Below are 27004 nucleotides of genomic sequence, written 5' to 3'. Positions count from 1 at the left end.
ACACAGGCAGTTTGGAGCAATGAGAATACATACTCATGATCAGAGGGGAAGAAAGTGACAGGCAGCCAGGTCCCCCTCAGACCAGCCCTGGGGCATGGCCTCTCCCAAATGCCAGCCTGGGGCTTTTATTTGGCTGGTCAATCAGACTAAGGCTTAATGTGTTTTGAATCTCACTTCCTGCCAGGAGATTCTTTTTCCCAGGATTGTAGCTCCATGTTTCTGACCTTGGTCTGTTAACCTGATCCTGATTTCTGATAACTTCCTGCTTTGATGAACTGTTCTTGAATCCAGACTCCAATCTGACTGTGATTTTTTTTTCTTTTTTCTTTTTTTTTTTTTTTTGTCTTTTTGCTATTTCTTTGGGCCGCTCCCGCGGCATATGGAGGTTCCCAGGCTAGGGGTCCAATCGGAGCTGCAGCCACCGGCCTACGCCAGAGCCACAGCAACGCAGGATCCGAGCCGCGTCTGCGACCTAAACCACAGCTCACGGCAATGCCAGGTTGTTAACCCACTGAGCAAGGGCAGGGACCGAACCCGCAACCTCATGGTTCCTAGTCGGATTCGTTAACCACGACGGGAACTCCCTGACTGTGATTTTTTTTAACCCAACCATACTGACTCAACAACAACACCCACACAAAAAAAGAGGCATGGGCCTATTCCGCTGATGCAGAGAAACTAGAAGTCTGCCCTTTTCGTTTGTTTGTTTCCTTAGGGCCGCACCCACGGCATATGGAGGTTCCTGGGCTAGGGGCTGAATAGGAGCTGTAGCCGCCAGCCTACACCACAGCCACAGCAATGCTAGATCCCAGACATGTCTGCTACCTACACCACAGCTCATGGCAACGCCAGATCCTTAACCCACTGAGCAAGGCCAGGGATCAAACCCACATCCTCATGGATGCTAGTCGGGTTCATTAACCGCTGAGCCACAACGGGAACTCCATGCTCTTTTATTATAAACATCCCAAAGAGGAAGATTCTTCAAATCCTCGGAAATGATTTTCAAGGAGTAGTCCTGTCCAACATCATAAAGACAGTCATTATCCTCACTTTATTAATTTACTCAGGAATGTTTAATATAACTGATTTTTTATTATGTGGGTTCACAGAGATTATGTAATTTAATTTAACTTATAAGGAAACACCTGCTCTGTATAGGCGAACATGCTAGGCCCCGAACAGATGGACCAACACAGTCAGAAAATGTGATGGCCCCCCAAAGATGTCCTAATCCCAGAAACCTGTGAATATATGACTTTATAGGAGAAAAGGGACATTGTAGATGTGATTAAATTAAAGCTCTTTAGATACGGAGATTTTTCTTATCTGAGTGGCCCCAATGCAATCACCAGGATCCTTTGGCGGACCAAAGAGACAGAGGTGACAAAGAAGTGTTCAAAGAGAAAGAAAGAGAGATCTAGACTTAAAGATGCTACACTGCTGGCTTTGAGGATGGAGGAAGAAGTCACGAACCAAAGAATTCAGATAGCCTCTGGACACCAGAAAAGGCAAGGGAACAAATTCTCCCCTAGAGTCTCCAGGAGGAAGGCCGAGGACTTCGGACCTCCAAAACTGTAAAATAATTACGTTGTTTTAACCCACTAAATTTGTGATGGTTTGTTACAGCAAGGATAGGCAGCTCATACAGGGAGTTTATCATTTAGTAAGGGAGATAATACATGCAACTTTGATATAATTCATAAAATGACAAGTATAAAACAGAAACGCAAAGAAACTGCTATGGATGATACAAATGAACTTATTTACAAAATAGACACAGACCCATAGACAGAGCAAACAAACATATGGTTACCAAAGGGGAAAAAGGGTGGGAGAGGGATAAATTAGGAATCTGGGATGAGCAGAGACACACTACTATATGTAAAATAGATAAAAAACAAGGTCTACTGCATAGCACAGGGAACTGGATTCAGTATCTTGTAATGAACCATAATGAAGAAGAATGGACAACTGAACACTTTGCTATACACCAGAAACCAACATTTGTCAATCAACCACACTTCAATAAACTTTTAAAATAAAAATCTGCTAAGGAAATGTTGATAAAGTGAGCACTACTGGCTGAAGAGATTAGGAAAGCTTTCTGGAGGATGGCACTTATGGTGGACCCCAAAAGATCGGGTGGGATTTCAAAAGGGGGAGATTCAGTAAACAGTCGGGTAAAGGCACAAAATTGGAAACAAACAAAAAGCCAATCCAGGCCCTTGTGATCAGCCATTTTCTTAGGAACAAAAAATTACTTGATTAAAATTTTATACATTTTACTCGGGATATAGTAGTCTCTAAGTTGGCTTTAACAATTGTAATAATAGTCAACAACTGTATTATATGAAATAAAATTATCCTAAGCATTTAAATACAGAAATACAGATGTGGGGTATGTCATGGCCAAGGGTGAACCTGGCTTATCTTCAGACAGGCAGATTTGACAGGGATGAACAGAAACAGACTAAGAGTCAACCGAAACAAGCAAAAAGGCAATTCTTTTAAAAGGTATCTATCAACATTTACGAATCAGGCATTTCTCACGACCTTCTCAAGCAAGCAAACCCAAAACAATGGAACCCAGCTGAACTGACCGTACTCTGCAGACTGGAGGCTCTGAGGACTCACGGGAATGTTGATGGAGAAGACACTGGAATCCAGTTCCTTTGTGGGAGGTATTGTTTTGTTTGCCTGAAGTCAGCGTCCGTGACCTTAGGTAATTCCAACTGGTTCTAATTTAGCCCAGGTTTGATCGTGAGGCAATGGTCTTGCTAAAACAAAATGTCAGCCCACTCTGTGCTAGGAGTCAGAAGGGAAGGAATGGAAGTGTTCAGATTGTTGATCTGATCACCCAAATCCACCAACCCCCATCCTCCTGGCATCACTGATACAGAAGGACAGTCTTCCTAAGCCAAGACCTGTACTCAAGCACCTCAGCAACACTTGCTTTCTTCCCCGTCTTCTGTGGAAACCGATGCTTTTCTGTACTGTTCGCAGTCACTCCAGGAAACCTCAGAGGAAGAGCTGGTCTGCACTGGCCTGCTTGCTCCTACAGGAATGGCCTGGCACTTCTGCAGAAGAGTCCATAGGCACAGGACTGGCCCTGGAGTCCTTGGATGGAGCCGCGTGCTCAGAAGACGAGCTTTCTTCACAAGGAAAACTGGCCGCGTTGCAGGCATCCTCGTTCCTCTTGGTCCCTGATTTTCTGTCAAAGCCCAGATACGTCACCTCGGACTGGCTGCATTCAAATGGAGTTTTCTGGGCCAGTCTATCTTTTCTCAAGCCTGTATCATGAGGCAGTGATGGATTATTCTGGTTTTCATCATCTTCCACTGGAATGCTTGGCACATTATCGAAGAACAGAGGAGAAGGACTCCTGAAGGACTTCAGGGATGTGGGAGGATCTTCCGCAAAATACAAGCTGGCTTGAGAACTTTCAAGAACAGTCAGGACCTGTTAACCAGGAAGCAAACAAACACCGAGTGAAGTTTGAATAATCTTTCCTCCTACCTTTCTTTCTCTCCACCTGTTAAGGAATATTCTCTTTATTTTCATGAAACAAGTTCAACTAAGGAATGTGGAATGAGAAGGAATTAAAGCTTAGTTATATTCCTTCAAATTAATAAGTAAAGTGAGTGACTTTAAGCAAAGTAGAGAAGAAAACGCACTGAGCTAAGTGTTAAGAGACCTGACTTTATTTGCCACAGACTACTCTGTGGCCTTGGATGAACCTCTCAGCGTTTTTTACTTCAGGCTTAATAATACATGGAGGATTGGAAGAGGCTGAGGGGCAGTGAACCCAATCCATAGTTCTCAAATGCCAGAACAACCTAGGGAAGCTTTCTTAAAATACAGATTCTCAGAGTTCCCTTGTGGTGCTGGCTGATCCCTGGCCTGGGAATCCCCACATGCTACAGCAGGCATGGCCAAAAAACAAAAACAAAACAAAAACAAAAAAACCCAGATTCCTTAGCCCCAACCTAAAGACAGTCATTCCAAAAATACGGAGCTGGGGGCCCAAGAACCTGTATTTTTAAAATTTATTTGCTTTTTAGGGCCTTACCCACAGCATATGGAAGTTCCCAGGCTAGGAATCAAATCAGAGCTACAGCTGAAGGCCTACACCACAGCCACAGCAAAGAACCTGCATTTAAAAGCTTCCCAATAGACTTGTTGTTGCCAAGGGAGAGAGAGAAGGAGTGGGGTGGCTGGGGAGCTTGGGGTTAATAGATGCAGACTACTGCCTTTGGAATGGGTTAGCAATGAGACCCTGATGTGTAGCACTGGGAACTATGTCTAGTCACTTATGATGGAGCATGATAAGGTGAGAAAATAGAATGTATACATGTATGTATAACTGGGTCACCATGCTGTACAGTAGAAAAAAAAAAATAAAAGGAAAAATAAATAAATAAAAGCTTCCCAGCTGATGTGGATGTGCAGCTGAATTGAGAACCATTAACCTGATATAAAATAACATATAATATAGCTTCACACACATGTAATTAAAAAAAAAACTAGAGCGCTTTACAATTAGAATTTGCAACATGTTTTCACACACGTCACCTCATTTAATTCACACAAACATTATTATCCTCACTTTAGGGATGATAAGGCTAAGGCTCAGAGAAGGGAATCATTAGCCAGAAAGAACAGACCTGCGGCTTGACCCCCCATCTCCTGATTCCCAATTTCATGTTCCCTGCACTATAAATCTTACAGCTCCTCTCTGGGCCCAAGATTACAGGTCACACAGCTCTTACTTGTGGTGTCAGGCCTAGAATATAGCTCTTCTGACTCTGAGACCAATCATCATTATCTGATTATGTCCATTCCTTGTTTAAAACCCTCCCATGGAGTTCCCGTCGTGGCACAATGGTTAACGAATCCAACTAGGAGCCATGAGGCTGAGGGTTCGATCCCTGGCCTTGCTCAGTGGGCTAAGGATCTGGTGTTGCCCTGAGCTGTGGTGTAGGTTGCAGTCTCGGCTTGGATCCCTCATTGCTGTGGCTCTGGTGTAAGCCGACAGCTACAGCTCCAATTAGACCCCTAGCCTGGGAACCTCCATATGCTGTGGGAAGTGGCCCTGGAAAAGGTAAAAAGACAAAAACAAAACAAACAAACAAACAACCCCCCAAAAACCCGTCCCATGGTGCTAGAAGAGATTTGGGATGGAATCCAAATTCCTACACTGGAATTCATGTCCCTAGATTCCCCCGGAATCTTCTGTTATTTTAACCAGTCTGGCTTTTCCCTTGCCACCATCCCACTTCCACAATGCGGGACTTCCTGACATCTTAGTGTCAGGGAATCCATTTCATCTGTGAGCCTTAGCAGGTGCAGATTGTCTTGGCCTGGAATATCCTTCCATCCTAAACACTACCTAAGTCCAACCCGTTCTTCAGATCACAGCCCAGCTGTCAACTCCATCGAGATTTCCCTGACTTCACAGGCTGGGACATATTCTGACTCTAGGCTCCCATACTGGCCTGTGCTTTCATCCATCATCATGCTTATCTTTCTGGCCCTAAATTCCATGTTCAATGATATAACTCTCCCTCTGGACTGTCAGCCTGAAGGCAGCAATTCAGCGTCCTGACCACTGTTGTATCACCAGCTCCTAGTACAAAGTCTGGCACATGCAAAAAGCAGGCACTAAATAAATGTTTACTGTAACAAATTAAGTGACTAGACGATTAAATTGATGGATAGATGAGTAAATTAAAAAGTCAATAAGGGTAATACATGCTGCATTTTTTTTTTTTTTATGGCCATACCCTCAGCATATGGAAATTCCCAGGTCAGGGACTGAATCCTAGTGGAAACAATTACAGATACTTTAACCCACTGTGCCAGGCTGGAGAGCAAAGCTGCACCTCTGCAGCAACCTGAGCTGCTACAGTCATATTCTTAACGCACTGTGACACAGCAGGAATTCCACACACGCTGCACTTTTTTTTTCTTTCTTTTTTTTTTTTTTTGGCGGACCATGGCATATGGAGCTCCCAGGGCAAGGATCAGATCTGAGCCACAGCTGCAACCTACACTGCAGCTGCAGCAACACCAGATCCCTAAACCACTGTGCAGGGCTGGGGATCGAACTTGCATCCCAGAGCTCCATGGATGCCACCGATCCCATTTTGCCACAGCAGGAACTCCCACACTGCATTTTTAATGGACTAGATCTCTTAATGAAAGTTGAATAAAATATTCTCTCCAAAATACTCACTCATGTCTGTTCATTAAATTTTTTTTGTGGTTACCCTGGTTCCACCCAAAAATGCTTTCTCCCAGAGTACCAAATAACATGACTTACTGTTTTTTATTTTATTTTTTGATTTTTAGAGCTGCATGCTCAGCATATGGAAGTTCCCAATTGGAGCTACAGCTGCCAGCCTACACCACAGACACAGCAACTCGGGGTCTCCAGCCCACTGAGCGAGGCCAGGGATCAAACCTGCATCCTCAGGGATACTAGTCAATTTGTTTCCACTGCACAACAATGGGACCTCCCAAATCATGTGACTTTCCGATCTGGAAAAGCTGTATCTATTGAGAATTCTCTGTTACAGGCTGGGTTTGTCTCACTGACATTCACTTAGATTCAAAAATTATATAATTTAGAGTTCTCACGGTTCCACAGGCTCAGTTTCTAATAAAACCATGTGTATACGCACTTCATCCATTGATGGTCTTAATTTTGCCCGTGTTGCCGCACACTGGCCTGCCAGAGAGAACAGCTTGGCGGAAAAATTCTGAGGACAGGGATGCACTTTCTTATCTAGAAATGAGATACATGAATCGAGGCCTCGCTTCTCCATCAATTCGATAAGGAGATCCCTCTAGGAAAAAAGAAGACAATCATTTAGAACGCAGAATCTATCAGAAAAATGACCAAGAGACAGGTGCAGAGATGAAGACACTTCTTACCAGCTGGATATGCTTTGGCTCATCTAACACCACTTTACAACCTGTCAGAACCTCCATTATTACCTACAAGGAATATACAGAGAGTCAGCTACATAGTATTACTATTAGATAATGATAACAATTAAATTATTATAAATATTAAAATATTATAAATATTGAACATATACACCTAATTGGCTGTGACTATTTAACCTCGGTAACAAACACAGTTCGTTCTAATTAATGAATGTATATGTTATTACTTGACTGACTACACAAAATTAATGTACAAGATAATGAGTAGAAGAGGAAATCAATAGGTCTAAAAGTTAAAGCCATCAAGTAACTCTTAGAATTTAGAGCATTCTTGGCAATAAACTCTTGTCCTTTATTACCTGGCAGCTGTACTTACAATTCCAAAGCTGTAGACGTCTGTTTTAATGGAGAGTTTGCCCTGTCTGATATACTCTTCTGGCATGTACCACAAATGTTTACTGCTGCTGCTCGCCAGGCTTATGGTAGAGCTCTGATGTTCGAGGTGGGGTCGGAAGTGGGCCATGGCAAAATCAGTTAGTTTGGGTTGAAACTGATCATCCAGAAGTATGTTGGCACTGAAATTGTGATCAAGGACCAACGAGACAAAAACATCATAAAGGCATTTCCGTGAAAAACAGGACTAGCTCATATTCATGTCTGATTAATTCCAAATAAAGCCATACATAATTTTTCATGAACGTTTTTATAGGATATTTTCTAATTTTTCTTAAATTATAAACCCAAGTGTTAAAACAAAAACCTGACTTAGGGAGTTCCACTGTAGTGCAGCGGAAACAAATCCAACTAGGAACCGTGAGGTAGCAGGTTCAATCCCTGGCCTCATTCAGTGGCTTACAGATCTGGCGTTGCTGTGAGCTGTGGTGTAGGTCATAGATGTGGCTTAGATCCTGCATTGCTATGGCTCTGGTGTAGGCCGGCAACTGTAGCTCCAATTGGACCCCTAGCCTGGGAACCTCCGTATGCCACAGGTGCGGCCCTAAAAAAAAAAAAAAAAGAAAAAGAAAAGAAAAAAAAAAGGAACCTGACTTAGTAACTGCAGGCATTTCAAATTTAGAGACACATGCATGGAGTTTGTCAATAGAAGAAACTAAAGGTAAGCAAAGCAGCTTTGTGCTCTTCTTACATGTAATGAGAATATTAACTGAGTTTTAATCAGCTAATTGTCTGTTATGTGCACAGGGCTGTGCTGTGGAATCCTCTGCTCAGAGTCACTAACCTACAATAATTCGAGGAATCTTTGGTATCCCCTGCCTTCCTGATAATCCTATTGTTGTTCCATCCCTATGGCTTTTTTGTCTTTGAGTCTATTTTAAAAATACGAATATCTGCAGAGGTGAAGGCAAAGCGCTTGGAGTCAGTTTTGGCTGCCTGGCACATAAAACCTGCAGAGTCACCCAACATCTTCACTGAGAGTAAGTGGCAGCTTCTTTTATCTTTGAAGGGCGGTCTCAGCAGGGATGGGAAAGGACAAGGTTTTCACAGGGCACACACCTGGGGGTGAGTCCCAGCTCTGCCTTTTCTGGCTCTGTAACCACGAGTGGGTTACTTTACTCTGCATACCTCAATGTCGACTTTCCCCACACGTGAAATTAGGAAAACAGGGCTCACATGATGGTATGGGGCATATAAATAGCTTGGCATGTGGTGATGCTCAATAATGGTAACTGAGATGAAGACTGGCAACTGTAAGAGAGCAGATGGATACTGACAAAAGAGTTGGTTGGACCATGAGAAAGTCATCTACTTTCTCGCTTTACTCAGGGCTATTCAGAGCTTGCTTTTGGTCCCCTGAAACCAAAGCTTCCACGAGTAAGCCTGCCCATCCAAAATGCCACATCAGATGTTTGTACGACTGCATGCTGCTATTAAAAGTGGTAACAGGTCTAGGTTAAGAACAAGAAATTCTTAGTCCAGAACAAATACCTGACCTTAAGAAAGTTCCAGAAGTTCTTGTCATCCCTGTATAAGCAGGCTCACACAGGCAGACCCTAGTTTTAAGGTCTAAACTACAGGTCTTATTCTAATTTAGAGTTTCAGAGTCCTAGTTTTATACAAAAGATGTGACACTAAGGCATTGAGAATTCTAGTCCAGACTCTGTCTAGGACTAAGCTGACAACAGACAAAATGATGGGACTCCCTAGGGCCATTTAAGGACAGAGAATGATGTGCTCGAAACTTGATTTCACTCTCCCTCCTCCACAGGCGGCAAGATAATTGCAAAATCCAAGTGGTAGGGGGCAGTGGTAGGGCGGGGGAAGGGGGGGGGGAGAGATCCAGGCTCTCAGTGTAGCAGAAATTGGAGGGGCAGAAGCTTGTCCAGATAATGAGGGTTAAATATGAACTTCTCTGCCCACCTCAACTCCTGGCCCACCTGCAAAATTCCTGCATTAAATTCCCTGGGGCTCTGAAATGATCAAGGACCCTCTAGAAGCCCCAGGCTTGATCTGAACAAGTGAAATGTACACCTATGGAAGAAGTCTTATGAACTAAGTATCTGTTCTTATCTAGAGCTGGAGAAAAAGTAGGATCTGGCTCTAATGTATTCACCATCCGCAAAGGTTCATGATAATCAACACTGTTCTTCAAATGAGAAAATGAGAAGAATGGGTGAGGAGTAACGTAGATGGTGCTGAGTGAGACCCAGGCTGGTCTTGGAAGTTGCCAGGTTTGAAGTAGCTGGGAGAACAGACCAGGCAAGGAGAAAAATAAGGACTGTGTTTATTGACACAAGTCTGGAGGGCCAAGGTCCTCTCTGACTTTTTCTCCTTGTTAGTGCAAGGATCACACAACAGGCTGGGGTATAAGCCTGCAGCTGCAGCTCCATCTTGATCCCTAGTCTGGGAATGTCCATATTCCATAGGTGCAGCTGTAGCAAGAAAAAAAATTTAAAAATTAATAAAACCAAGAGCTGGAGAAGTTTACTTGAGGAGGGGGGAGACAGGATTAAGATGGCGGGATAGAAGGACTGGAGCTCAACTTTCCTCCTAAAAACAACAAAATTCACAACTAAAGACTGAGCAATCTCCACCCAAATGGACCAGAAACCTTAAAAAAGATATCCTACTCCAGAAGAAAAAGAGGAGGCCACATCTAGAGGTAGGAGGGGCAATTTCATGATATAAACAACCCCATAACTCCCGGGTGGGAAGCTCCACGGACTGAAAACTAACTGGTTCACAGAGACTTACCTACAGGAGTGAGAGTTCTGAGCCCCACATCAAACCCTCATATATGGGGATCCGGCACTGGGAGAAAGAGCCCCTGTAGCATCTGGCATTGAAGGCCAGTGGGGCTTGTGTGCAGGAGCTCCACAGGACTGGGGGAAACGGAGACCCCATTCTTAAAAGGTGCACACGGACTTTCACGTGCACTGGGTCCCAGGGAAGAGCAAAGGCTCCATGGGAATCTGGGTCAAACCTGACTGCAGTTCTTGGAGGACATCCTGGGAAAACAGGGGTGAATGTGGCTTGTTGTGAGGGAGGGATATTGAAGGCAAAGCTCTCGGGAATATTCAGCAGCTGCCTTTCTCTGGAGGTGGCCATTTTGGTAAAATCTGGCCCCATCTGTCAGTCAGTGCTGAGAAGCCCCAGGGCAAACAACAATCTAGGTGGGATCACAGCCCTGCCCCTCAGTGAACAGGCTGCCTAAGGATCCCTCAGGCACACAGCTGCCTCTAATCCCAGGCAGAGACTAAGCCCCACCCACCAGAGGGGTTAGAATCAGCTCCACCTACCAGGGGGCAGGCATAAGCCCCTCCTACCAGGAAGCCTACAGCAAGCCCCCATACTGACTTCAGCCACAAGGGGGGCAGACATCAGAAGTAAGAGAGGCTACAGCTCTATTATCTGTAAAAGGTCAACACACCAAAAACCTACAAAAATGAAAAGACAGAGAACTATAACTCAGATGAGGGAGAAAGGAAAAACCCCAGGAAATCAGCTAAGCGATGAGGAGATTCTCAGCCTCCAGGAAAAAGACTTTAGACTGTTGATGCTGAAGATGATGCAAGACATTGGAAATAAACTGGAGGCAAAGATGGATAACTTACAGGAAACACTGACCAAAGAGATACAAGATATCAAACTTAAACAAGAAGAGATGCAAAATACAATAACTGAAATAAAAAATTCACTAGAAGCAGCTAACTGCAAAATACAGGAAGCAGAAGAACACATAAGCGAGGTGGAGGACAGATTAGTGGAAATTACGGATGCAGAACAGAAAAGAGAAAAAAGATTGAAAACAAATGAAGAGAGTCTCAGAGAACTCTGGGACAACATTAAATGCACCAACATCCCTATTATAGGGGTGCCAGAAGGAGAAGAGAGAGAGAAGGGGACAGAAAAAATATTCCAAGAGATAATAGCGGAAAACTTCCCTCACATGGGAAAGGAACCACTCACTCAAATCCAGGAAGCACAACGAGTACCATATAAAATAAACCCAAGGAGGAATACACCGAGACACATATTAATCAAACTGACCCAAATGAAAGACAGAGAAAATCTTGAAAGCAGCTAGGGAAAAGAAACAAGTAACATACAAGGGAACCCCAGTAAGGTTATCGGCAGATTTTTTCAGCAGAAACTCTGCAGGCCAGAAGGGAGTGGCATGATGTGCTTAATGTGATGAAAGGAAAAAACCTCCAACCAAGATTATTTTACCCAGCAAGGCTCTCATTCAGATTTGAAGGAGAAATCAAAACCTTCACAGATAAGCAAAAGTTGAGAGAATTCAGCAACACTAAACCAGCCTTACAACAAATACTAAAGGAACTTCTCTAGGCAGAAAAGACAAGATAGCAACAGGAAACAAAAATTCCACAAATGACAAGGCTCACTAGTAAAGGTATATATACACTAAAGATACGAAATTATCCATGCACAATTATACCACCAAAATCAGAAATCATGAGAAGAGGTGGGTACAAATGCAAGACACTGGAGATGAACTTGCCATTAAGAGTACAACAACTTAAAACAATCTCATATACATATAGACTCTTCTATCAAAACTTCAGAATAACTGCAAACCAAAAATCTACAATTGATACACAAACAAGGAATCTCTGGAGAAGAAATATATCTCATAGTAAACAAGTGCATAATCCACCATGAAGGGGGTCATTTGACATCATTCTTGGAATGCTGAAGTCTTCTTAGATCTGATTCTGATTTCCTCTCCATCAAAGAATTTATGATAATTATAATTAAATAATGCAACTGTACAATTAAATAATATAGTTCTACAATTGTATTATTAATAACCATTTCTCCCCATGGTACAATGTAAGGTTTATAATGTCTTGTTTATCACATCACCTAGAATGGTGTAATGCCTATACTGAAGAATCAATAAGATGTAACAAATTGTGAGGACATATTTATATAGTTACACTGTTTTTTAACCAATTTATGCATTTTATATTTTACTTATTTTCAGAGGGTATAATATTTTTGCTATTCTTACCAGTTAAGTTATTCTCTTTATTATGCTATATAAAATATTTAATATTATATAAGGCTTTCTTCTTTATAAATTTTAGTTGCATAATATAACCATTTTAATATAATGCTAATTTTTAAAGAAAAATTGAAATGTAATAGATAATATTAAATAGTAAGGATGAAAGCCATACAAAATGGGATAAAGTATAGAATAGATTTCCTATCTGTCTCAGAATATTTTCCATTCCACTTCTCCAGAGGGAGTCACTTAATCTCTTTCTTAAGATCCATGATATAATAATCTGTGTGAATGTAATTGTGTTTAAATGTATGTATTTTATTCTGTAAAAAAAAAAAGTAAAATTTCAAAAAAATAAAAATAAAAGGAGAGGGGGAGATAATATAATTGTCTAAAGTATTACAGAACATAAAACAATAAATAAGCTATCTAATTATGAAAGAAGTTCACTTGAAATTTGAATTCATATGTATAGATGAATACCATGTTTACAGATGTATGAAGAATAGTTAATTATATTCAAATTAGAGACCAATACTTTCAGAACCTGGACAATGGGAAACAAATTTGAGTTTATTATGTGTAAATTCTCATTAAAACTTCTAATAATGTTTACACCATTCCTTTATGTTTCTGTAAATTATTTAAGGTGACTTAAGATAAATAAATAAAACAAAAATAAGGTTCTTATGGTCCAGATAAAAAAATAAAAAATAAAAATAAATAAAACCAAGAGCTGCTTCTTTGAGAGGGTAAACGAAATTGACAAACCTCTGGACTCACTAAGAAGAAAGAGAGAATCTAAATAAACAAAAAGTGAAATGAAAAAGGAGAAATCTCAATGGATACTGTGAAAATACAAAAAACCGTAAGAGAATGCTATGAATAATTACATGCCAACAACTTTGACAACCTAGACTGGACAACTTTTAGAAACATACAACCCACCAAAACTGAATCAAAAAGAAATAGATCATTTGAACAGACTGATCACTAAAAATGAAAGTACAGATGTAATTAAAAAACATCAACAACAATCTCCCCAAGTCCCCGTTGTGGCTCAGTAGGTTAAGAACCTAACAGTCTACACAAGGATGTAGGTTCCATCCTTAGCCTCGCTCAGTGGGTTAAGGATCTGGCATTGCTACAAGCTGTAGCACAGGTCACAGATGTGGCTCATATCTAGTGCTGCTGTGGCTGTGGCATAGGCCTGTAGCTGCAGCTCCAATTCTACCCCTAACTTGAGACCTTCCATATGCCACAGGTGCAGCCAGAATTGGGAGAACCTTCCCACAAACAAAAGTCTAGGACCAGATGGCTTCACAGGCAAATTCTATCCAACATAAAAAGAACTTATACCCATACTTCTCAAGCTTTTCCAAAAGGTTAAAGAAGGAATATTTCCAAAGTCATTCTATGAAGCCACCATCACCCTAATACCCAAAGCAAAGATAATCCAAAAAAGAAAATTATAGGTCAATATCTTTGATGAACATAGATGCAAAATTCTCAACAAAATTTTAGCCAACTGAATCCAGCAACACATAAAAAAGGTCTCACACCACAACCAAGTGGGATTCATCCCAAGTTCACAAGAATCGTTCAACATATGCAAATAAATGTCATATACCACATTAACAAAAGAGAAGTCCAAAACCACATGGACCTATCAATAGATGCAGACATTGACAGACTGTCCATTCAAGATAAAAAAGTGCATATAGAGGGAATACATCTCAACATCATAAACATCATTTATCACAAACCCACAATATAAAACTCAATGGAGAAAAGCTGAAAGACTCCCCACTAAAATCTGGAACAAGACCAGGATGCCCACTCTGATCACTTTTCTTTTTTTGGTCTGTTGATCTTTTTAGGACCACATCTGCGTCATATGGAGGTTCCCGGCCTAGGGGTCCAATAGGAGCTATTATCTGCCAGCCTACCCCACAGACACAGCAATGTGGGATCCAAGCTGCATCTGCAACCTACACCACAGCTCATGGCAATGCTGGATCCTTAACCCAATGAGTGAGGCCAAAGATCGAACGCATGTCCTCATGGATGCTAGTTGGGTTTGCTAAACACTGAGACATGACAGGAACTCCTCACCACTTTTATTCAACATATATTGGAAATCCTAGTCACAGCAATCAGACCAAAAAAAAAAAAAAAAAAAGGAGTTCGCATCATGGCTCAGTGGTAGTGAACCCAGCTAGCATCCATGAGGATGTGGGTTCAATCCCTGGCCTTGCTCAGTGGCTTAAGGATCCAGAGTTGCCATGAACTGTGGTGAAGGTTGCAGACACAGCTTGGATCCAACATTGCTGTGGCTTTGGCACAGGCCACCAGCTACAGTTCCAATTGGACCCTAGCCTGGGAACTTCCATATGCCACGGGTGTGGCCCTAAAAGAGAAAAAGACCAAAAAAAAAAAAAAAAAAAGGGAAAAAGAAAGAAAGAAAAAAAGAAAGTAAAGGTATCCAAACTGGAAGAGGTAAAAGTTCACCTTATGAAGATAACATGATACTATATATATAGAAAACCCTAAGGACTCCAAACAAAAACCACTCAAACTGATCAATAAATTTAGCACATTATGAGGACACAAGATTAACACTCAGAAATAAGTTCCATTTCTCCATACTAACAATGAAATACTAGAAAAGGAATATATAAAAAAAAAAACCTTTAAAAATCACACTCCAGGGAGTTCCCATCGTGGTGCAGTGGAAATGAATCCAACTAGGAAATATGAAGTTGCGGGTTCAATCCCTGGCCTTGCTCAGTGGGTTAAGGATCCAGAGTTGCTGTGAGCTGAGTGTAAGTCGCAGACGCAGCTTAGATCCTTCGTTGCTGTGGCGTAGGCTGGCAGCTGTAGGTCCAATTTGACCCCTAGCCTGGGAACCTCCATGTGCCATGGGTGCAGCCCTAAAAAGCCAAAAAAAAAAAAAATCACACCCCCAAATTTAAATACCTAGGAATAAACCTGCCAAGGAGGTTAAAGACTTATGTGTTGAGAAATATAAAACATTAATCAAGGAAATTAAAGAGGTTTCAAAGAAATGGAAAGATATTCCATGCTCTGGGGTTGGAAGAATTAATATTGTTAAAATGGCCACATTACCCACAGCAATCTACAGATTTAATGTGATCCCTATCAAATTACCCCTGGTATTTTTTACAAAATTAGAATAACCCAAAAATGTATATGGAACCATAAAAGACTCAGAATTGCCAAAGCAAACCTGAGGGGAAAATAAAACCAAGCAGGAGGCACAACTCTCCCAGACTTTGGACAATATTACAAAGTCACAATAGTCAAGACAATGTGGTACTGGTACAAAAACAGACATTCAGACCTATGGAATAGAACAGATAGCCCAGAAATAAACTCAGACACCTACAGTCAATTAATCTTTGACAAAGAAGGCAAGAATATAAAATGGGAAAAAGACAGTCTCTTCAGCAAGTGATGCTAGGAAAATAGGACAGCTGCACATAAATCAATAAAACTGGAACACATCCTCACACCATGCACAAAAATAAACTCAAAATGGCCTAAAGACTTAAACATAAGACATGACACCATAAAACTCCTAGAAGAGAAGATAGGCAAAACATTCTTTGATATCAACCATACAAATGTTTTCTTAGGTCAGTCTCCCAAGGCAACAGAAATAAAAACAAAAATGAACAAACAGGACCAAATCAAACACACAAGCTTTTACAGAGCACAGTAAACCATAAAAAAACAAAGTACAGGAGTTCTCGTCATGGCTCAGTGGTTAACGAATCCGACTAGGAACCATGAGGTTGCGGGTTCGGTCCCTGCCCTTGCTCAGTGGGTTAACGATCCGGCGTTGCCGTGAGCTGTGGTGTAGGTTGCAGACGAGGCTCAGATCCCGTGTTGCTGTGGCTCTGGCGTAGGCCAGTGGCTACAGCTCCGATTCGACCCCTAGCCTGGGAACCTCCATATGCCACGGGAGCGGCCCAAGAAATAGCAACAACAACAACAACAACAACAACAACAACAAAGACAAAAAAAGACAAAAAAAAAACAAAGTACAATCTATGGAATGGGAGAAACAGCTGCAAATGATGTAAGTGACAAGGATTTAATCTTCAAAATATACAACTTACACAACTCAACAACAAAAAACAAACAACCCAACTGAAATGGACAAAGACATAGACAGATACTTCTTCAAAGAAGACAGATACTCAGTAGGCACATGAAAAAATGCTCGACATCACTAATTATTAGAGAAATACCAATCAAAACTACAACGAGGTACCACCTCACAACAGTCAAAATGGCCAGCATTAGTGAGTCTACAAAAAACCAATGCTAGAGAGGGTGTGGAGAAAAAGGAACCCTCCTACACTATTGGTGGGAATGTAAACTGGTACAACCATTATGGAAAATAGTATGGAGGTTCCTCGGGAAAACTAAAAATGGAACTACCATATGATCCGGTAATCCCACTCTTGGGCATATATCTGGACAAAACTGTAATTCCAGAAGACATGTGCACCTGTATGTTCAGAACAGCACTATTCGAAACAGCCAAGACATGGAAGCAACCTAAGTGTCCATCAACAGATGAATGAATTAAGAAGATGTGGTACATATATACAATGGAATACTACTCAGCCATAAAAAAGAACGAAATAATGCCATTTTCCACAACACAGATGCAACTAGAGATTCTCATACTAAGTGAAGTACATCAGATAGAGAAAGACAAATACCATATGATATCACTTATATGTGGAATCTAAAATATGGCACAAATGAACCTAACAAAAAAACAGAAACAGACTCAGATACAGAGAACAGACTTGTGGTTGCCAAGGGGGAGAGGGGAGGGAGTAGGATGGACTGTGAGTTTGAGGTTCGTAGATGCAAACTATTATATTTAGAATGGATGGGCAATGAGGTCCTCCTGTATAGCACAGGGAACTATATCCAGTCTCTCGGGATAGACCGTGATGGAAGTTAATATAAGAAAGGGTATGTATATACATGTATGACTAGGTTGCTTTGCTGTAGAGCAGAATTTGGCACAACACTGTAAATCAACTATAGTTTTAAAAATATTAAAAAACATTTTTTTTTTTGGTTTTTTTAGGGCCACACCTGCAACATATGGAAATTTCTAGGCTAGGGGTGGAATTGGAGCTATAGCTGCTGGCCTATACCACAGCTATAGCAAAACCAGATCCAAGCTGTGTCTGCAACCTATACCACAGCTCACAGCAATGCCTGATCCTTGACCCACTGAGAGAGACCAGGATTGAACCTGCATCCTCATGGATGCTAGTCAGATTTGTTTCCACTGAGCCATGATGGGAACTCCTTAAAATTTTTTTAAAAAAGCAACAATACTTACAATCCAATTCATTTATTTGACCCTCAGAAAAACTGGAAAGTTTTCAGCTACTGGGGATTCATGCTTAAGTAAGCGTTAGGCCGTGGTTAGCTGAATAACCACAGGGTGTTACACAATAAAACCCACAGAGAACTTTGGGTCAGTGAGAGGCCATTAATAAGAATGTGAAATTGTTCCAGGGTATTGCATTTTCACTTTGAATAATGATATCTGGTGAAAAGACAATTGTTTACTAGCAGACTTTAGTGCATAACATAAATTTTGAGTCCAGTGATTTACTCTGTACTAAATAAAGGTTAATAGTAGCTGAGGAAGAAGGATGTCCTGTTTTAGGCCCTTCAACAATCAATTCTACCCAAATTCTTTCCCCTTCTTCAATCTTATACAGAATGTTCAAAGAGTGCCTTCAGCTACCTCACAGGTCACCTGAATAATTTATCCTAAGTGGGTTAAAACAGACTAACAACAACAACAAAAAGACAACATAAAATAACTAAAATCGTGTAATAGTATAATGCAACAAAAGGGCAGCCAAAGAGATGAGAAACATCCAGTGTTCCAACAACCTATTTCTTCTCTTCTTTCTCACAAGGCTATTTACTGTAGCAGAGAACCATCACCATTCTAATTAATTCTTCCAGCAGAAAGACTAGTAGTGGTACATTAAGTGATGGGGAAACACCAAAGTGGTGAATTTACATTCTGGACCTAAACCCCCAAATGATATGAGAATTGCTTCCTTTGGTCATATGGGTCTCTTAATGTAGTTAAATAGTTAAAGTCGAAGCCCTGGGGCCTTAAATATAATGCAACAAGATACACCTAGATTGTAACACAGGATCTGAATTTAAGTGCAAATATGTTTGACATGTAAGTACGTAACTGGTTTTTAAAGTAAATCTTTATATTTGAATTTTAGGGAGAGTTAGTGGTACTCAGGCTCAGTCCCTGAGTGCCTAGCAATGCTCAGGAAAAGTCCACACTTCACTTAACTGGCCTCGGAGACAAAGAGCACCCAACTGGGCTCTCCATGACAGACACTGCTGTTGGAGCACTAAGACACCCTTTACCAGATATCTTGCTTCCCCTCACCAGAGGAGGCAAGAATTTCTCTGGGACCCTGCAGGTAACTGAAGAAAGGAATACCCATTCTCCCCCACTTCAGCATGCAGTGTATCCAGCCTAAAATGGGACGAAGCTGAAACCCTTTATTCACCTCTTGGGTTATAGAGCTTTCTCCTTTCCCATTGGACCTAGGCAGAACTTAGAGACAGCATTATAGTTTGTTTTTGCTTTCCTGGTACCTTATGATCTTAAGCTTTCTGAGTAAAGGTCCAGTCAACAAGGGGTATTCCTCATTCAAATGTGGAATTTCATCTCTGGCCAAACTAGCATAATTTCCCTAAGCATAGTTTCCTTGCAGGTAAAAAAAGATCTGATAATGTGGAATTCCTGTTGTGGCTCAGCAGGTTAAGAACTGGATGCAGTGTCCATGAGGATGCAGGTTCAATCCCCAGTCCTGCTCAGTGGGTTAAGGATCCAGCATGGCCACAAGCTGTGGTGCAGGTGGCAGATGCGGCTCAGATCTGGTGTTGGTTGTTATGGCCGTGGCGCAGGCTGGCAGCTGAAGCTCTGATTTGACCTCCTGCCCCAGGAACTTCCATAGCCAAAGTTGCAATCATAAAAAGAAAAAGGTAAAAAGATTTGATAATGCTTACTTCACAGGGGTGGTACAAGGATTAAATGAGAAAACATAAGCAGAGTACCTTACACACAAGGAGAGCCTCGAAATATGCTTTGACGGCTGTAGGCCCCCTGTCCATCCGACACCACCTTACCTTAAAACCCCAGAGAAGGTGACTGAATGTCTCTAGAAGTTCAAGGACACCAATCTGATGTAACAAAGGTACAGGGGGTTGCAGGATAGGCCTGGAGATCTGAGGACCCTTGGGATAATGGCTGTGCTTCAAAACAGATCCAGAGAAGTTCTGGAAGAACCTGACTAAACTAATATTTTCAGATATTTTAAAGCCGTGGAGAAAAAAACATACACCTTGTTTGGTATGTATGTGTGCATGCATGTATGCATCCTTGTATATAAATAAATGAATATTGGAGCTTAGAGACAGTAGTGGTAAATAAAATTAACAGGAGAGATTTAAATTTACGTAGTATTTGTTTTGGTATCCCTGAGGAAAAAAAATGAACATATTTGGATATTTTAGAAGGCAGGCATTGAGGGAAAATAGGAAAATCTGAGGAAAAAGAATTGCTGTATCTAAAATGTTTCTGAGGAGTTCTCTGGTGGCCTAGTGGTTAAAGATTCAGTATTGCCACTTGACATCACTGTGGCTCAAGTTCCATTCCTGACCCAGGAACTTTGCTGCAAGTGTAGCAAAGAAAGAAAAAAAAAAAAAAAAAAAAGGCTTCTTAGAAACAAAAGTAGTTTTTTGATGGAGAGGAGAGACAGAGAGGGAGGAGACTGGTTAATTCAACCATCAGTCAAACAAACATTTGCATTTCCTGCAGCCTTTCTGTCCCTGCTAAACACTGAGCTGGAGCCCAGTGGCCTTGCCACATACACTTGGACTAGGGGTAAGGAGGGGCTTAGGCTATGGGCTAGGGTGACACAGTCACAGGAAGGAACCCAACTGTGGCTCCTGACCCTCCTTCCCAACCACTCAGTCTTTCTAGTCCCTCACAAAGGAAATTCTCCATGCACTTACTATCACCATAGGCCTCTGATCAATTTCCATTTTTAAAAAAATTCTTTTTTTTTTTTTTTTTGTCTTTTTAGGGCTGCATATGGAAGTTCCCAGGCTAGGGCTCAAATTGGAGCTCTAGGGGCCAGCCTATGCCACAGCCATGCAGGATCCGATCCTCATCTGTGACCTACACCAGAGCTCACCGCAACACCAGATCTTTAACCCACTGAGTGGGGCCAGGGATCAAACCCGCATCCTCATAGATACTAGTCGGGTTTGTTAACTGCTGAACCATGACAGGAACTTCTAAAAAATTCATTTTGTAAGCAAATGGCTTCTTCCTTTCTTTCCTAGACCACTTCCCTTGTATGAAAGACTGTTTCACTTGGCAGGAGACAAACAGCCATACTGCAAGAGAGCATGATCTTATAGGAAATGTTAGAAATGTTCCCCAAGATTATCTCCTCGCTTTGGCAACATGAACAAGAATGAAGGTCTGGGATGAAAAATGCTGGGAATAAAATGCATTTCAATTTAAAATCGTTCATAAATGTGAAAACAATTAAGCTCGCTGAGGGATACGATGGAAATAACATGAAGGTTTACTGCTTTCAGATGCTTTTATGGGATTCTGTAATTTAAAAACATCTTCCTTCCCGCAATAAAAATATGAGGGTCTTTGCCAAGAACAGAAACTTCAACTCTTCAAGATTCTTCTCTTTAAGTCCTTTTCCTGCTCAAATTCCACCATCTGGAAATGAATTTTGTTTTTATAACATTCTCTTTGAAGAGTTCAAATTACTAAGACATTTCTGGGCAAACTCAACCAAAAGACTTCTTGAAAATACCTTTGAAATGTGTGCTTGGCTTCCTTCTTGGGTGTCCTGCAGCTGTGTCCTTGACAGTGTCTTCCTTAGAAGACCATTTACTCTCTGCTTGAAAAAGGCGAAGATTCTGAATGCGGCCCAGCAGGCCTTACCTCCCCCGCAAAGCTGGCCGCCTGCTGCCCTTTTCACTAGGCCTCCAACATCAACACTTCCAAATTTGCACGTACTAATTATGTTCTTCTCTCCTGCCCCACTTCCCTGTCTCTGCTGAAGCCAACATGCTCCCAGGAGTCCTGGCTAGGAAGGCTTTAATTACCTAGAAAGAGCATGACTGCTGGACCACACAAGCATGGAACCCCACCCCCTCGCCTCCATCTACAGACAGGTGACTGCGGCAGGTTACCAACCTCTGTAAGCTTCAGCTTTCTCCTCTGTCAAACCAATGATAAGGGCAATGATGCATAAACTCGGGGTGCTGGGAGAAATCGTTAAGTTCCTCAGAGGGCTGCTATGTCAAGTCTGAAGTGCCCTGGCTTTCACCGAGCTCCCAAATACGTCTGCAGCCTAGCAGCTAGCCTGACTATATTAACACTTACCAACGCGGTCATGATAGTGTGTGCTTATTGCTGTTTGGGGCTTTTCTTTATGCTGTTCCCCTTACCTGCAAAGCACTCCCCTCCCACTTATTTTTATCCAAATCTTCCATGCATCTTTATTTACTTCCTCTATAAAGTGTTCCCTCCCCTGATCTGAATTTCAGTGGTCCTCCTTTCTCCAGCCTGTACTATACCACATGGCACTTCCTCAGAGACCAGGTTATGTTGTCTAGGTAAGGGTAAGGCTGAACCCGTGGAAGATACTAAGTAAACACCTGATGATATAATCAGTTTGTAAATGAAGAGAATATGTAACTGGAAGTAGCCTTAGACCACTAAGCTTATGGCAAATATGTGGCCCAAGTGTTGCCAAAAACCCTTCCCATATTCTTGGCAGACATCACTAGTTGAGTTCAGAACGTACCCACCCCAGACTCCCTCTCACCAATGCCCAGGGGAAGTCATTACCAACCAAGCAAAGCCGGAATGTGAGACGAACTGATTTGTCAGTGCTGCTACAGTATAACTGCTTTTTTTTCAGATGAGGTAAATGAGGCCCAGCTGGCTGAAATGGCCTGTTCTATGCAAAATAGCTTACACCAAAGCCTAGCCCTCCTCTTTCCCTGTTCAGTGCTCTTTTGATTTACTCTGATTAACTGGAAGAAACTATGAAATCTTTTTATTCAGCTACTCATACAAGATTAAGAAACTGTTGATTACAAGGGAAAAATGAAGTGAACTTTATCTCTTCTTCTCCTTAGCTAGATATACATAATTCTGGGGCCAAAATTACAGCTAATGGGTAGAGTCACAGGAAGACAGACTTTAGCTAAATATAGAGGAAATTCTACTATAGCTCAGGACAGATGAATTTACTATATGAACATCAATTAGTAAATTAAATTTAAAAATTAATATTCTATTAACAGATTAATATTAATAAATGTGGAAGAATTTAAGCTCAATATAGAGGAAGTTCTAATAATCAGAATAGTTAGCACCCAAAGAGAGCTCTAATGATGTGCTGTGCCAGGGTCCAAGGACAGGTGGGATGAGACACCAGAGTCTCCACTAGGTAGGAGGAGCCACACTCATCACCAAACTGTGGGCTGTGCTTTACAGAGAGGATCTCATTTCATGCTTACAACCCTGGAAAGAAGTGCAGTGGCTCTAGTTCCAGCAGCTCCTTATTGGGCCAGTTCCAGATAAGGAGACTACCCAAGATCAGACTGCTGGAAAATAGTAAAGCTGGCATTTGTCCTGAGATCTGAGACCCCCAACCCCCAAAGGCCACACCCTTAACCAGTGACAAGAGATGGGGGCAGCAATGAGAGCAACTGGGGTGGTGGCTGGAAAAGGGGGAGAATGGAGAAAAGACTGGGGAGGGGGTATTTCTGGAAAACAGGCATGTCAGGACTTTGCCTAACCTGCTCCAGGGGGAGCAGGTATCTTAAGGTGCCTCTGGAAACAGGTGAGTTCAACCTCACGCCAAAGCTGATCAGGGAAACACTTGGCCAAGATTTAAATGTGGGGTCACACCATTCTGCCACAAGCCCTAGATTTGGGAGTATAGTGCCCAGTACAAAAACAGGCAGGTGCAACAGCATAGAAGTTGAGAACACGAAGAGGTCCAAACTGAGATTATCCTGGTTGGCTCTGATGTCCAAGTGAGAAAACTATGGCCTGAGAGTGTGAGGCAGGACCTGGGCTTGAACCCAGCCTTCCTGCATTCTTTCCATGGCATTCCCAGTGATCCCATTTCACTTTGCTCAGACTTTGGGCACCAAGCTGCTGAAGAATGACCTTACAATCTTCATTTCTTAAACCACTTAAAACACACAAAGGAGTAAGATCACCAAGCTTCGCAGCAGATAGAACTAATCACAGAATGACTGAAACTTTGAGCTGTCATTCAGTAACTAGAGGCTCCTTGGAATTTCTGATTCCCTGGTTTGAGATAGAAAGGTCTGATGCTGTCTTCTCTGATATATTTTATTTTTATTATAAGAGTAGACATAATCCTTAAATAAGAATTTAACATCAAGTAGAAGTAAAAAACAAGCCATTAAATGAAAAGCCATAGTCCCTCCATCTAATTAGAGTCTTATTTATATTTCGGTATGTTTCACTTTTAATCTTTTTTCTTAAATTCATGAACTTCTACAAAGTTATTTGTAGAATGACAACTAATAATAAAAGTGTACTATTTATTTCAATTTGACTATTTTTCACTTACTGTCACTTTATGTATATTATTCCACATTATTTCACACTATTAAAAACCTTGCTTAATAATGCCAATTATGTATTAATATATGTATGATATTAACAATATCAAATGATGTATGATAAACTCTTCTGTGATTCATCAGTCTGAGGTCCAAATGCAGAAGAGAAAATAAAAGTAACAATATTTTCCATTTCTCACTTCAACAAAAACAGCCATGACTTACCCACAGAAAAGGTCACCATTTAACACATTTTAGATGTCCTTTTTTAACTCATTATCGGGGCTATGCAATAAAATGACATCTCTCCTAGAGACTGCCTTTCCTTGCATGAATTAGAAAATACTACAAAGGCTGGAGAATAGGGATTTCAGACCTTCCTGAAAGCACTAGGCTATACACAGAGGGACCAGGAATCAGAAAGGCTCAAGTTTACAGTGAAGTAAAGGATTCATTTAAAAGAGATTCAGGAGGGTATTCTAGGTCAGCCAATTCTTGTTTGACCAAGACTGCTGAGGACTGAATGTCATTACCATCTGACAGATGTGTAATGCCCTGAATGAAATGAGTTGGTCTCATTCCAGTTTCTAGAGAACAGGTGTGCACATGACCAAAGGAAAGGGGGAAAGTCTACTGTTTTAGTTGGCACTAATTAACATCTCTGCTGGCAGGCTCCACAGAGAGGCTGGGAGTTCAGTTCAGTGGCGGTGGAGGGGGCTAATGTGCTCTGGAACAGACAGGGACACCCTGATGAGCCACTGTGAAACCACGACTGCCAAATCAACACCCACAGCCCCAGTATTCCACACCACACCACACACACCTGGTTATGTTTGTGTCCTCAAATGCTTTGGAAAACCCAGAAAAGCAACAATCAGCAAAAACATAAAGTACGTTGCTAGCTGCATTTCCCATTCAAACCCTGCATCTTCCATGAAATTCTCCCTTTCTCTGATTCAACCTCTGTGGGTATTCTGTGTCTATATTAACCTGTGGGGCCTTCTAACAATGTTGTTTAAGTAATTACATAGCTCAGCACAGCCAGACAAGTACCTAGGTTGCTGGCCTGGGAGAAATAGCCTTTTAACTTGTGCAACCACCTAGGAGACTCCAGAACTTTTCCGTTTCCACTTGTACCCAAGAGAAAAGAGTCTTCGGAGTCCCTCACAAGAGCCTAGCTTATTAAACCCAGATCCTCAGCCAGGTAAGTGTTCAAGGCTCCATCCAATCCCCTACCCAACGTTTGCTTTACTTTTTTCTCCAGTCTTATCTTTCCTTATTCTCCAACCTCATCCTTTCCTCTGCAATCAACCAACCCATCTTGCTTCCATTAAACACCCGGCAATTCTTTACTTTGTTCCCATGAACAAATTACTGCCTCCGCCAGGACTATGCTCCTCCCTGCTTTCAACCAATCCACCTCTTCAAAGACTTGGACTAGAACTACCTAATTAGAAGGAGTCGTCTCAGACCAACTACACATTGAGCTAAACGGTTAGTAGTGCACTATGTATTTTCTGTGTGTTATCTGTCTGACCACCAGGTTGAATCTTCAAGGTCAAGACCATGATCATCAATGTCTTCCTCTACCATGGCCTAAGACAATGCTCTGCACACAACAGACATTGCACACATATCTGTAAACTAAAATGAATGTAATTTTCAAGATGTTCAATAAACATGCTGACATAGAAGTAATTTTTATTAAAATAGAGCTTAGTTTCTGGGTCTACTTTCATACACAGTAAATGAATGATGGAGTGAGCCGATAATGGATGCTATGGACTGAATGTTTGCGTCCTCCCCAAACCCATACGTTGAAATCCTAACCACTAATGATGGTATTAGGAAGTGGAACCTTTGGGAGGTGATCAGGCCACAAGGGCTTCCTGAAATGAATGGCATCAGTGCCCTTACTTAAAAAAATATTCCAGAGAGACTCCTCACACCTTCCACCAGAAAAAAGGCAGCCATCTGTGAACCAGAAAGTGAGCTCTCACTGGACACAGAATTGGCCAGTGCCAGGATCTTGAACTTTCCAGCCTCCAGAACTGTGAGGAAAAAAAAAAGGGTGTTGTTTATAAGCCACTCAATTTAGAGAATTTGTTATAGCAGCCCAAATGGACTACCACAATAAATAAAAGTGATGAGTAAAAGGGCTGATTGGCCATCACATCTCTTAGCCTCTGCTCCTCCTATTACTCCTTGACCATTCTAACAGGGGCTAGAATTCAGTAGGTGCATCTCTTCGCCAAGCACCACATATACTTTCTGTCATTTAACCCTATGAGACAGAAACTATTATTCTTTTATTAGCATTTTGCAGAAGAAAAAACTGAGGCTTGGAGATGTAGAGCAATTTGCTCAGAATCCCATGTTAAGTGGAAAGTCAGCTTCTTAAACCAGAACTCTCTGACAACTGTGGATACTAATAAGAGGAAAGATTGATAAGAAGGTTGGGAGAAAAGTGTATGAAAAAGAAAGTCATTTGGTCATATTTTGCAGAGTACCGGCCAGTCCAGTCAACTCATCCTCTGTAACTGTGGAGGCCATGGTGGTGCGGCCTGATCCCTCCTCCGGGGTCTAGGGAGGCACTCATTCCCCAACAGGGAGAGGTGGCTGCTGATGGTCCCAGCTAGGCCCCAGCATGAGAGCTGCCTCATCCTGTTACAGCCCCATTCAGGGCTGGCTGGATACAGGGGTCAAAAACCCAAGCGCGCTGCCTTATTTGGGGACAGCTCTGAAGGGCCATCCCAGCTTTAGCAGACTGTCCCAAGGCACTTGCTGAGGCCTCTATTATAACATCCT

General features: G+C 41.7%; 1 protein-coding gene across 1 annotated transcript in view; it reads right to left on the bottom strand.

Moving 5' to 3' along the window:
• Positions 1–831: 831 nt before the first annotated feature.
• IRAK3 (interleukin 1 receptor associated kinase 3) overlaps positions 832–27004 on the bottom strand; it is a 77182-nt gene continuing 51009 nt past the window's right edge. Inside the window, exons 9-12 of the mRNA XM_047787141.1 lie at positions 7331–7529; positions 6940–7002; positions 6687–6851; positions 832–3462 (exon numbers count right to left, since the gene is read on the bottom strand). Of these exons, the coding sequence (XP_047643097.1) occupies positions 3022–3462; positions 6687–6851; positions 6940–7002; positions 7331–7529 (868 nt within the window). The 3' untranslated portion in view covers positions 832–3021. The remainder of the gene's footprint in view (positions 3463–6686; positions 6852–6939; positions 7003–7330; positions 7530–27004) is intronic.

This window comes from Phacochoerus africanus, chromosome 7, assembly GCF_016906955.1.
Source record: "Phacochoerus africanus isolate WHEZ1 chromosome 7, ROS_Pafr_v1, whole genome shotgun sequence".
Taxonomy (NCBI): Eukaryota; Metazoa; Chordata; class Mammalia; order Artiodactyla; family Suidae; genus Phacochoerus; species Phacochoerus africanus.
This window is presented reverse-complemented; position numbering and strand designations above follow the sequence as displayed.